This window comes from Rhea americana, unplaced genomic scaffold (assembly GCF_003343005.1).
Source record: "Rhea americana isolate MKP2758 unplaced genomic scaffold, rheAme1 scaffold_49, whole genome shotgun sequence".
Classification (NCBI taxonomy): Eukaryota; Metazoa; Chordata; class Aves; order Rheiformes; family Rheidae; genus Rhea; species Rhea americana.
In genome coordinates this window covers 154765-167460 of record NW_028186634.1, presented here as the reverse complement: position 1 = coordinate 167460, position 12696 = coordinate 154765, and the positions used below count along the sequence as shown (strand labels likewise).

The following is a 12696-nucleotide window of genomic DNA, read 5'->3' as shown; positions in this document are numbered from 1 at the left end:
CCCGGCCCGGCCGCGGCGGCGCTTGGCACCGGGGCTCCGCGCGTTTCCGACCGCGGCGCGAAGCGGCGGCCGCTTTAGTCCGCTCTCCCTGGGGTTTGGGGTTTTGGGGGTCCCGAATTAACGGGTTTCCCTGCCCTACACCTAAAAGGGGTAAGAAAGTCTAGCCGAGGAGCCGCACGGCAAGCGGGAAGGAAATACGGCCCCAAATCCCGTAACGGGGCAAGTAACTCCGGAGTTACTTGCTCCGGAGAGCAGCAATTGCCGTGTAGGGTTTATTTCTTTTTTCTTTTTTTTTCTGGTGTGTGTGTGTGTGAAAATTAAAATTACAAGACAGGAATTAATTTCTTTAATAGGACTCCAATTATCTAGTTGCAGAAAGCTGTGGCTTAGGAAGCTATGCAATGATAAGAAAAGGCTTTCACTCCTCCGAAAAGAGGGTGGCGGGATCGCTTCGGCGGCGCAGGGAGGGAGACCATGTGGCTTTCGGCTCTGAAATTCCCTGCTGAGAGCAGTTAGCCACTGATTAGGTAGATGTGGAGTTCTGCTTTTTCCCCCCTTCCTCTCCTCCCTGCTTTCTTTTTTTTTTCTTTTTTCCACCTTGTTTTGTATGTATGTGTCTAATTATTTGTAGTTGTAGCCTGAATCTCACTGCGTTCGGGATCTTCGTGCTTTCCTTATTTGGAGCACTGAAGGGCCGGGTGCTTTATAGGCTGATCATCCGATTCTCACTGCTRCTGCATGTTACTTTCTTACATTTTTTTTTTAATGCTCCTGTGGCTACAGTAAGTTATTTTTGCTCATGACTCAACTTGCCTTTTTTTGATTAAGATACTAAAGCCAGCAACAAATGTTCTCTGAGAACTGCTGGGGTTTTCCTCCATCTTGCTCAATGAAGACTAATACTGACCCTTCTGAATTAAAAAGATGTGGGGGGGGGGGAAAGAGAAAAATCCTCTGCAGGCCTTGCTTGCACTAGACAGAACCTTAATAGTGATGCCTCTGAAGTTCACTTATAGTGAATTATTAACAGGGAAAGGTGAAATTAAAGTAAGTGGAGGCAGGTGGCGGTGGCTTCCTAAAATTATTTTGCTGCTGCTTTTAAATTCCATCCTGCTGCTTTAACCCATGTTCTGTGATTGTGATTACTTGTTTGTTGAATACTTAGCAGAAATTAGTTTGGGTTTTCTTTGTGGCTTCCCATGAACATCTGAATGTCTTCCAAGTCTCTGCAGGCACACTTCCTTGAGATGGTATCATGTTGGGGGAGGATGATTCATTGGAAAACACTTGTTTGTCTTTGCTGTAGGTTACATTGTTGATGATTCCTGGAAATAGAGCGGGTGAATGTGATGAGGGAGAATACTTGCATGAAGGTTACTGCTGTAAATCTTGTCCAGCAGGTAAGACTTCAGGTGGCTATATTCTGATAAGAGATGTCTGTCTTTTTTTTCTTTAAGATGATTGTGCTGTTATTGCCTTTTTACATTGCATATGGTGAAAGCTTAAGGTTGTCTGAAGCTGTGCTGGCTTTCTRGTGTTGTTAAGGCTGGGCTCCATCTTGAAGTGAGAGCCGCTTGCGCAACAGGAGGTGACTGGGAGAGCTTCGCGCCTTAGCAGTGCGTCATAATATCTGGCTGCCAAGGATGAAGTGTTCAAAGGCGGTTTGTAGTGACAGCTAGTGAGCACAAAGAGCATGCTCCTGGGAATTCTGATATTTCTGTATCTGCATATAAAACTTCCTTTTGGCTGTGACCCTGATCTGATGTGTGCAGAGTTAACATAGCCTCATGCCAAGAAGCACCCTGCACTTGGGTAGTATCACAGGGCTATGGGTCATATTTAAAGAGACCTCAAACTGAATAGACTCTTGTGAGCAATCTTCCCTATGCCTGTTATGTCCTCGCAGGTGAGGTGGCTCCATGTTGGATACCTTGGTGACTCTCCAAGTTGCAACATGTGGCCCAGTTCTCATGCTTCCCCAGGAAGCTCTGTGCATCCCCACAAAGGYGAGGCTGGCTGTTCTGGTCAGTGCTGCTCCTTGTCTGAGCTGCAAGCTGGGAACAGGCCTCCTGATAGTATGGTGCCAATCAATTTGCACAGAGCATCATTCCTTTGTGAGGAGGAGTTGAACTTTGCAAAGTTACTTTATGTTTTAACATGTGAAGGAGCATAACAGGTTGTTAAATGATTGCTTGGGACTGCTGCTGGTTCTCCTCTTCCATAGGTACTTATGTTGCCCAGCACTGCAATGCTTCACACATGAGAGGAACGTGTGCCCCTTGCACTGAAGGAGAAGACTATACTGCTCATGCGAATGGCTTGGAAAAATGCTTGCCATGCAAGCTGTGTAAAGATGGTACTGAACAAACCTTTGGTGTCTTAACCCCTGTAAACCTTGCTTAATGTGGGAAGCTTAATCCTCTAGTTCTTACACTTCCAGTCATTGAGAATATTAAAAATAAACTGCCCTTATGGCCAGGGTATAATTTACGCACAATTGCGAAGAGGTGCAACTTCTATCTTGTTTTTTTCTTTTTTTTTTTAAACTTATGTTTTATTTTTAGATCAAATAACTTCGAGGACTTGCACTCTGACACATGATACTGAATGTCAGTGCAAACAAGGGTACTTCTGCCCTGCTGAGGGCTGTGAAATATGTCAGAGATGCAGCACAAAGTAAGTGCAATAACGAATATAAGCAACTTTCTACTAAACATGAAAACTAGGGCCCAATCCATGCCCATACCTGATGTTGTTAGCCTGTGAATAATTCTCTTAAAGCCAGTGGCATTATTCATGCATTTAAGTTTTGAGTTTGAGTAAACAAGGTTGAGACCAAGAAAGATACAGATTTTGGTACTATTATGCTTGTTGCTYGTTGCTGTATGCTTACCCATTTGTCTTGTCTTTAGATTTGTACTTTCCCACATACACACTTGAATGAGCTTTCCAGTAGCTTTCAGTAGCAGCCAACTCACAATTTCATGAGGTAGAACTACCTGTTAAAGAGAATGATGCTTGAATAATGCATCTACTAGTTCCCCCCTCCAACTTAGAGACTAACATGCATAGATTTTCAACTTGCTCTGCTGCTACTTAACCTTGTAGTATCTTAAGTTGTGTAAAGGTGCACTTCTAACAAATACTGTCTTATATGTGTTCTGTTTGTGTTTCTAAGCTCTACCCGAAAACAAGTCTGAGCAGAATTGTGTATCTGATTTAGAAATGTAGGAACAACTAATTGTCTTATTTGCTTTAGGTGTCCAGAAGGGAAAGAAATTGTTCAGAATTGCAATGCCACAATGGACCTAGGATGCGGTTTACCTGGTCAAGGTCTGGCACCTAACTACCACTCAGCTTGGTCTGTTTAATCTCTGCCTTCCAATGAATGACAAGGCTGCCTGTAAAATAGAGGCTTGAACTGCTGTGACGTATTTAAAGAGCTTCTCTATTTCAATCCAGAAATTATTTGCTAAAGACAAGTTATTAAAGGGCTGTAGTGACAAATCATCCTATTATGTTAAATTTTGCTGCAAGCAAAAGAATGCCTTGGTAGGGAAAAATGTTACATATATTGCCAGGATTTTAAAAGCTGTAACAAGTGACCCTATTTAAAGTTACAGATAGTAAAATGGCTGCTTCCACATTTTATGTTAGTTTGAGAAGTACTCACAAAAAAATATCCACCTTGCTGGTGGGTAGCTTCTGTCAGACTAGAGAAGAAGTTAGCATTACTGACACTTTAGCACATGAAGATCTTTGCCATCTTTTTGCATGCTTGTTTCMTTTTTCTGTTTGTGTGTTTTTTCTTCTGAAAGCCTTGTAGAAGTTGTAAGGAGTTGTACTGCAGCTTTATATAGAAGCCCTAAATGCTGTTGAGACTGCAGTGTGCAATGTGAACCAGTACTTGCATGTTCAGGTTGGCAATGGTTGCAGTGACTTTCCCGGGACAGAAGATTAAGCTAAGACTATTGTTCTTGCATTTCAGAATACTTGTGGACTGCTTCAGGCATTCATTTTATTTCTTTCTTTTTCAGGAAGTGCATCTTTAATTTGGGTTATTGTAGCTGGTTCTGTGTGTTTCATTTTGGTGCTGTTCTTCTTGGTATTTAGAAAATTGAAGAGTGATAAAGGTAACTGTCTTTACTATCCATAAACTTTCCAAACAAGGCATGCACTGAGGCTACCTCCTGTCTTTTGTGTTGCTTTATAGGGAACCTCTTTAACTAAGATGGAGACTGGTTCATGTTAGTAAATGTGTAAAGCTTGGCTGTGAGATTGCTTACTTCACTTTGAAGCTAAAGCATCTATTCAGTGAAATTAGCTTAAGGTCCTCTAAAGGAATTCTATCTACTTGCAGTTTGTTGGTAGAACCCAGCTAAAAATAGTGAGGGGGGGTGTGTGGTGGTGGGGAAATCTGTGTGCAAGTTCAGAGGAATGGGGCAAAAAGCAGCAACTAGTTAGGTTATTGATTTATTTCACCTGATGTGTTTGGATGTATTTGGCTGTAGAGGGTTTTTTCTACTTTTTCCTTTCAAATCACTACTTTGGCTTCACTTCAGCCTCTTAAATGTGCATGTTAGCCAGGCTGGTAAGCCTTGTGCGAATTCACTGCATTTAGTTACATATTTTCTTGGGGATGGGAGGAAGGAACCTTTTCTTGCTGTTATTGTAAAGAATCTTTGCAACTAGTTTAGTTAAATACACAATTGAAAATAGTTCTAAATTTAGAAAAATAAACTTTTGTTCAAAACTTGGCTTATTTATTGTGCTGCAGTAAAAGCAATACAAAAGCAGATACAAATTGTAATATCCCATGAATACATTAAGGATCACAAGGGTTTTCTTTTTTGAGAGTAGGGGTAGGGGGAAGGCTTGAAAGCTGAATAGTACCTTGAGGTCTCTACTAAGTAGAACCATGCATCTGTCTTCTATGAAGGAACAGTGTTTACATGCTATTGGTGGAAGCTGAGGATGGTAACAGTTCGAGGAAACTAAATTGCTTGTATTAAAACTCTGATTCATGTTGTAAAACTTGTACAAACTCAGCTATACTTAATTTGTTGCAGTTTCTRTAAGTTACTAATATACTTATCTTATTTTCCAGCTGCTTCAAAAAGTAAAGATGCAGAAAAAGGTCTGGTAAGTATATAATGGTTCTAGTATTTAACTTCACAAAGCTTAGTGCAAGCAACTAAAATAGTGCTTAACTGCACCTCGCAGATGGCTCTGATTTGTATCGTTGCACACTTTTGGTAGGGTGTGTTCCCAAGATGCAACAGGCTGTGATTCATACAGAGCCGGATGCTAGCAAGGGCCTGATGTATTCATTAGTTGTATGTATCCGCTGCAGCTGGCCTTTCCAGCACTTCCAGTGCCTGTGACTAGAAAACTTTTAAAGTGGGAAAAGTTAGGCTAAATGCCAGCTCTTACTTCAAACTGTCTCCAAATGATATTTTGATCCAAGTAGCCCTCTCTGCTGCTTCATGCTTGCTTTCCCCCAGTGAATGTCAGCTACCTACACTGATATAGCTTTCCTTACATTCTTTTAATACAAATTATTTGTTCACAAGATTCTTTCTTATGATACAGGAGACAAAAGTGGCTAGGTCTTCTGCCTCTAGTTTTTTGCTACAAGCCATAGACCAGGACCTTGCAATTGAACTTCCTGTCCCATAAGACAATCAATATTTTCCGAAAGACAGCAGGTTGAGGTTCTGGGCTCAGTGCATGCCAGTTCAAGGGACATAGCCCTGAAAAGGTTTACTGAGCTAAACCTGGTTGCTGACATGTTCTACTTACAAAGCTAGTTTCTCCTTTGCCTTTTGTAGTCAAAAACAATTCTAGAGCTAACCGTAAGTCTAGAATTCTACCACACATCATGAAAAATTTTACTCATCAGTGACTTGCTGCTGCCACCTTTGTTGTTGGTTTTTATTTTTCTTTAGCCTCTCTAAGTTACACTCTAATAGTATAGCAAGGTGGGAATGAACTACACTTTCTCATTAGTATAGTCAATCAGACATAACAGTAGGCTGTTAAGGGTTTGGGGGGGAGCTTAATGAGCATCTAAATCCTCTCTTGGCACACACAACACATTCTTATCCCTGCTGCCTGCCTTGTCCCACACCCAGCAGAAGTCCTACTCACCTGGTGCAGAGCTGTTGTCTAACCTTAGATACTTGAAATAGCTAAAATCCACTTTAGCTATTTTAAATATTTGAAGACTGAAAGAAAAGAATTGAAAGATYTGTTAAAAACATCACCTTAAACTGTTTTCTTTTTTTAAGGTCCATAAGTGGCTCAGATATCTGAATCACCCATTGGGTTTTGTTGGGTTGTGCCTTCCCCTACGCCCTGGCCAGATTTGCAGCGCTTCGTATACTCGTAGAAGCTGATGAAGGAACATGACAGAGAACTGATCAAAACATTGTAGCAYAGGAATAGGCAAATATAACATCTCCTTATTTTGAATAAAAATTCAGTAAATTATGATGATCACAAATTGGTGTATGGTGACACTTAGCTTTGAAATAAATGTCCAGACATGAGTTATAATATCCACACACTTGGACTATTGATGGTATGCTATTTCAGCAGAGGTGTTTGCTAAGGAGAATTACACTGACTCAGTCCTGAGACCAGGCCTTTGGGCACCAGTGTATTGTCCTTTCCAGAGAAGTACCGGTGAACTTCCACTGCTGTAGAAAGCATACAGAGAGACTTTATTTCCTTCCAAAAGTGAATATTTACAGCAAGCTGCTGCTCTGTCACTAGATTAYCTATTTACAAACTGTGCTGTATAAATAAGAACAACCTGATTAACTTCTTTCTACCCTTAAAGAGAAAGTGGATTCAATGAAAATGATGTACAACTACATGGGTGATAAGTGGGGTGGTTCCTCCCATCTATGCATGCTGTCAGCCACATAGTTGTCACATGCAGGTCACAGACCCTGAACAAACAGAAAGAAAACACACCGGCTTACACTGATGGGGGAGTTGTATCTTAACAAATACAAGGCTCAGTGGAAGAAAATCAATACTGGCTCTCACTTTTCACCTAAAAAAAAAAAAAAAAAACTAAAGCTTTCCAGTTTCAACGTTAGCTGACTTTCTGTCAATGCCAAAAATGAGGAAGCTATCTGTGAGTCTGACAGGAAAATTAATGGGGGGGGGCGGGGGAGAATAAAAAGCCAGTAGATTCTTATGATGTTGATGTGCAAAGCAAAAGCTTTGACAAGGCCTCTGTCACCATTAGCAGGCTGTGAGGTCAGCTCAAGTGCAGGATGCAGTGTAATCTCTTCCTYTTCTGTCTCAGAAGGGGTCTATCTTCTCTATGTTTGGAGAGGAACAAGCACTAATGCACACCACTGAAGATATTACGAAAGGTTTTCTTTATTTGCTATGGAGGTAGCTTGTGAGCCTTATCTGCAGTCTACTGGGAGCAGAACAGCCAGCAAGATGGAGCATTTAGACTAAAGCCTTCTGAAGTCCAAATCTGCAAAGGCTGTAACTTTTACGTATTTGTAACTCTACCGAGTTAGCAGATCTCCTATCACTTCTCTTACATCCAGTGACTTAAACTGTTCCTTTTCCTTATTCTAGACCATCCTTTAAAGCCTACCTATGAAACATCCTCTAGTATGTTCTTATTCTTTGCAGGAATCTGAAGGTGGTATTAAAAGTCTCATTTTATCTGAAGTGGAGACAGCTGCAAATAATGCAGCCAGCACAGAGAATGAGAAGCCTGGGGAGAACCTGGAATGTAAAGCACATACCAGCATTAACTCAGAAGCAGGAAACGAATCACTGGAGGATGCTGGTGCTGAGCTTTCTGAGAGAAGCACCATTCTACCCAGCAGCTTGCGGTGCCAGATAGAAAGGTTTTGGAAGAGGCTCAAAAAGTCTTCATTATCAGGAAAAACAAGGCAGAATCCTACTTTTTGTCCGAATGCCTGGTTTAAGGTGGCAAGTGGTAGGATGCCAGCAAATCACATGGTAAGTAGAAAAGTTCTTGACATATGTTTCCTGATAGATGTGTAATCTCAGTTAAAGTTTTAACTGTCACTTGAGTTATAGATGCTGTTTTCAGGCAGAATGATAGGGGAAAGGGGGCTTTACTTTAAGGGTTTAATAGAAAAATTTGGGAGATATCTTGGGAAAGCAAACTTCAGTCCCTCATTTAATCTGCTGCTCCTCTCTCAATCTCCCCTTTTAGTATTTACACAGAAGTCAGTCTTTTGTAATAGCAGTAAATGTGTTACTTTGCTTCACTCAGCAGCTAGTAGTAGCTGTTCTCAGYATGCAGTTCTCTTTACTTATTCAAATACTTAATTTTCATTTATGCTGTGAAAACTACCCCCCTTGCTCCTAACTATACTGGTTATGTATTGTGAAAGCAATGGGTTACACAATGCACTTCCATATAGAAGGAGAACCAAGGTAGTCCTCTAATTTACCTCTACTGTGACAAATAGAAAGTTGGAATACTAGTCGTATGAGTGTGAAGTACAATTATGGCATGTAAGGAGTTGGAAATTTTCTGTCCTGCTAGTTAAGGATTTTTAGTCTTCAAGGTTTGTCCTATTGTCTTTATCACCTGAAAGTTACTCTCCTTTCCATGTATTGTGAAAGTGGCTCAGGAATAATTGTTGTAAGTGTTCTGATCTGCTGGAGTAACAGTCCAACTTCATATTACAGGTAAAAGCACCGAAATATCAAATAATAGTTAAAGATCTCTCTCAAAAGGGTAAGTATTACAGAAATAGAAGATGTTTGGAATGTGATTTGTTTTCTCTTGTTGACTTTACTCAAAGAATAATTTAGGGAGGCTAATGAGTATTGTTTAAAGCTACAAAGCTTTCAATTTATCATAAAATACACTGAAACAAGATTGTTACTGCATTTAAGAAAGTAAGCCATAATTGCTGTGGTGGATCTTTCTTCCTTAAAACAAGACTTTTCTGCACTGGACTATGATGCAGTTATGCTTCTAAGAATAAGTACAGTTCCCAGTTACTTTTTTTGTTTGTTTTTAAACAAGTCTGTGTTCCAGCAGTGGAATTTACCTTAATGACTGTGATGTAGGTCAGAGCAGCAGGTCTTTCTGTCAAATGTCCATTGAAATGTCAGACAGCACTGAATCTCCGCACATCTGTCCACAGCCAGCACGCTGTGCCTGGATGTCCAGGTGAAAGGCTTTGCTAACACTAGTCTTGCATGGCAAAGCTATACCAGTAGTGTAGCAAAGTGGTAACAGCCCTACCATTGAAGAGCCCTGTTAAGAGTAAACAAAGACGTGAAGGTCAATGAAATGTCCACCAAAAACACCTTTACTGAATAGTATCTCATCTTAAGAGGCTACTTAAAGATATGTAGACTGGTCCCTTTGGTTTTTGGTAAGATGGTTTTGAGCAAGAAACCTATTTGTTATCCTTTTTTAGGTGCTAACTTCATTGTTGCTATTTGCTCTGTGCATGCATTTGATAAAAACTAATGGAAAAGCTAKTACAAGCACATGTATTCTAGCTATCAAAAAAATCTGTATTTTTAGAACTAACATGATCTCTCTTTTTTCTTTCAGAACTGAGAGATACCTTTGAGGCTTTTATAAATGAAGTACCACTGAAAAAATGGAGGTGGCTTATGAGAACTTATCTGAAGGAGAATGCTATTGATAAAATTATTTATGACCACCCTAATGATATAAGAGAGCAAAATTATCAAATGCTTCTCATCTGGAAAAACACACTGGGAGAGAAACAATCTATTATTAAGTTATTGGATGAGTTAAGCCATCTAGATATCAAGGCTTATGATAATGTATTGAACTCTTTAAAAAGTAATAACATTATAACTAAGTTGCAAGTCACAGATTAACGTTTCTAAAAAGGTAATAACATAACAAGTTGCAAGTCACAGATTAACATTTCTAAATTGACTTTATAAATGTTTCTGTACATATGCGTCTATGAATTTTCTGTATATGAGGATGTCAACAGACTGCTAGTAAAACTATTAGGGTTGACTTCAGGATATCCTCTTACCCTTCAGTGACTCAGGGAGTCAAAAGTGCTTTGATATGGTCAGTGGCTAGCCGTGACAAGGACTCTGGTTGTGTTGTTCTTTAAGGTCTTTTTAGTTGTGCTGTATTAAACTTGGCTACCAAATGGCAACGTGTGAGGCACTTTGGTGGCTTTTCCTTCAGGGGCGGATGGATGTGGACTGTGCCTTATCTAGCTGTTATGTAGTAAACCATGAATGGTGTTATTTTTTTAAGAGCAGAAAGGCTGCTATTGTTTTGAGAGGTTTAACTGTACTGGTTTTTGAAACAATCCTGTTCTGTTTGTCTTAGGAGACAAAGCCTTTGGTATCCTAAGAACTGTTATTTTAAAGTACAGCAATAAAACCATGTAGAGCCAGAAGCTATGACAGTCTTGTGTGATTGCTTGGCTCTGCCGTACAGTCCGTAACGCCTCAGCGGGAGGCAGGATCAGCGCGTGGTAGGTTTTAGGGCGTCGCAGCCTCGGCCTGCCAGCTGTCAGGGTGTGGCTGCCCCTCTGGTGCCTTCCCCCAGAAACCCGGCGGATAAACCGCTCGGGACGGGGCGACAGCCGCAGCCCACGGCGGGGCGCAACGGCCGCCGCCCTGAGGCGAGCCCGCGCGCGCCGTCGCCCAACGGCCCTCGCCCGCCGCTTGGCGGGAACGCAGCGTGGGCGGGGAAGGGGGAGCGGCGGCCAATCAGCGGCGCGGCTCCGCCCCGCGGCGGTGTCACGCGCCGGGAGCGGGGCGGCGCCCCCCCCCGTTGCCGTGGTGACGCCCCGCTGGTCGGAAGTAGCGTCGGGAGGGGCGGGGCGCCGCTTCCGGGCACGCTGTTGCATCAGCTCGCGAGCGGCGGGAGGAGGYGCAGCAGCAGGATGGCAGCGGCCGCCGCCGAGCAGGGTAGGTCGGTGGCCAGCGGCGCCCGGCCGGGCGCGGGGGGGAGGGCGGCCGGCGGCGCTGTCATGGCGCGCGGGCCCCGCGTCACGGCGCGGCAGGTGCTCGGCGGCGTGACGTCACGGCCCGCCGCTGTCACGGCGGCAGGTGGGCGCCGTGACGTCACGCAGCCACGAGGGGCGCGGGCCAGCGCGGCGCGTGGCAGCGTCGTGAGGGGAAACTCGCGTGGGAATGCGCCGTGGAAAAGGCGTGCGGGCCCAGCGCGTGGGCCTGCCCCTGCGCGGGGCCCGGCTGCTCGCCCCGCGGGGCTCCTGCCGCTGCACGCTGTCCTTCGGCTGCCTCCGGCTCCGAGTGCGCTTCCCTTGCCGTCTCCGTATGCTCTCACTCGCGCTCCCGCCTGGACTTTGGCTTTTCCAGGCTTTTTTGGGGCCGTGGTTCAGTGCTGGCTTACACGATGCACTTCCATACGGAAGCAGGACCAAGGTAGTCCTGTAATTTTTGGCCCTACTGTAACAAATGGAAACTTGGATTACCAGTCATACCAGTGTGAAGGGCCATTGTGGTATGTATGGGGTAGGAAGTTTTTTGTCCTGCCAGTTAAGGATCTTTAGACTTCAAGGTTTGTCCTTTTCTCTTTATCGCCTGAAAGTTCCTTTCCTTTGCAGGTAACGTTCCTATGTGACAGARTCCAGAAATACTTACTCTGGTCAATGCACTGGCTTTTTCAGATTTATTTTCAGTGTCTTAGTTAATAGTCTCCCCTTTGCTCCCTACTCCCCAAAGTATCAGGTCAGTTAAATTTATTAGTGGACAAATAGTATTTGCGTTTTACTTTAGATTGTAATTGTTACGTTTTATTTCAGTTCATGAAAAGTGAAAGTGGAACTCACAAGGCTAAAGTGAACAGGACTAAGTAGCTCCTCCTTGGTGGGATGTCCCATCTTAAACATCCCTGTTGTACTAAAAAGGTTCTCAATACCAGTATATGAGTCTTGAAAAGTTTTTTTTTTTTCTTTCGCTCTCTCCAGTTGTATGCTATGTTCTTCATACTGTAGGTAGCTACATATGTTCTTTTTTTCCTGAAATTTTTATGGAAAAGGATAGTTCATCTAAGCTGATCAGATGGGGTTTTTTTGCAAAGCTACTGGTGTGGCCAGCAGGAATGATAAATGGGCAATCTGAAGCACTATCGATAATGAAGCATGTTACACTTACCTTTCACAGATTAAAAACAGYTCATAAAAAAAAATCAAGTTGAAAGAGAAATTAAATCTTAAAATATTTAGAATGGTCTAAGTTTTTTTATCAAAGCATACCTCTGCAGAAATCCAGGAACATTAGCATTGACTCAAAGTATGACTGACAAGGTTAGTAGGTTCAGGGAAGCTTGAGAAACCTAGTTTTTCCCTGAAGTGAAGTAACTCCCTTGCTTTTTTTCAAGATAGCTTACTGGATCATGTGAAGAATGTTCTCTTATTGTAGATTTCAAGTTTGTAAAAGTGAAAGTTTTCCATAGAATTTGGTATTATGTGGATTGTACATCATAATTAAAAAACTATTTTCTGTGCAAATGTAGAAACAATCTTACACCTTGGAGTTTGTTCATTGCTGCAGTTTTCCGAATGAGTTCATAGTGCCGTTTAATAGCCAAAACATTCTGCCTATGGAAAGAAGGACGTGTTACAACTACAGTGCCCAAAGAGATCATACACCTGTATGTTTACAGTGGATTTTTTTTGGAAATGACTTTTAACACAG

General features: G+C 42.4%; 2 protein-coding genes across 5 annotated transcripts in view; both read left to right on the top strand.

The window, feature by feature from the left end:
• Nucleotides 1–396: 396 nt before the first annotated feature.
• LOC146588861 (uncharacterized) lies at nt 397–10427 on the top strand. Of its 2 annotated transcripts, none has more exons than XM_085317101.1 (10): nt 397–527; nt 1307–1400; nt 2225–2356; nt 2565–2676; nt 3260–3333; nt 4038–4133; nt 5108–5142; nt 7666–8001; nt 8704–8752; nt 9587–10427. In XM_085317101.1, the coding sequence occupies exons 2-10, from the start codon at nt 1319–1321 to the stop codon at nt 9880–9882; spliced, it is 1212 nt and encodes a 403-aa protein (XP_085173227.1). In that variant the 5' UTR covers nt 397–527; nt 1307–1318; the 3' UTR covers nt 9883–10427. The 2 variants fall into 2 exon arrangements, with proteins under 2 accessions (XP_085173227.1, XP_085173226.1); XM_085317100.1 differs by lacking the exon at nt 397–527 and adding an exon at nt 990–1047.
• Nucleotides 10428–10844: 417 nt separating this feature from the next.
• Nucleotides 10845–12696, top strand: part of CARS1 (cysteinyl-tRNA synthetase 1) — a 35702-nt gene continuing 33850 nt past the window's right edge. For 2 of the 3 annotated variants that reach the window (XM_085317094.1, XM_085317093.1), the window contains exon 1: nt 10845–10944. In XM_085317094.1, the coding sequence (XP_085173220.1) occupies nt 10920–10944 (25 nt within the window). In that variant the 5' untranslated portion in view covers nt 10845–10919. Of the gene's footprint in view, nt 10945–11439; nt 11501–12696 lie in introns of those variants that run through there. The other variant, XM_085317092.1, reaches the window with a different exon arrangement.

Excerpts from the sequence above, each read along its gene's own strand:
- LOC146588861 (XM_085317100.1), top strand. The coding sequence starts at position 994 with ATGCCTCTGAAGTTCACTTATAGTGAATTATTAACAGGGAAAGGTGAA. Across the intron at positions 1,048-1,306 it reads CAGGGAAAGGTGAAATTAAA|GTTACATTGTTGATGATTCC; the intron begins GTAAGTGGAGGC and ends TCTTTGCTGTAG. Across the intron at positions 8,002-8,703 it reads GGATGCCAGCAAATCACATG|GTAAAAGCACCGAAATATCA; the intron begins GTAAGTAGAAAA and ends TTCATATTACAG.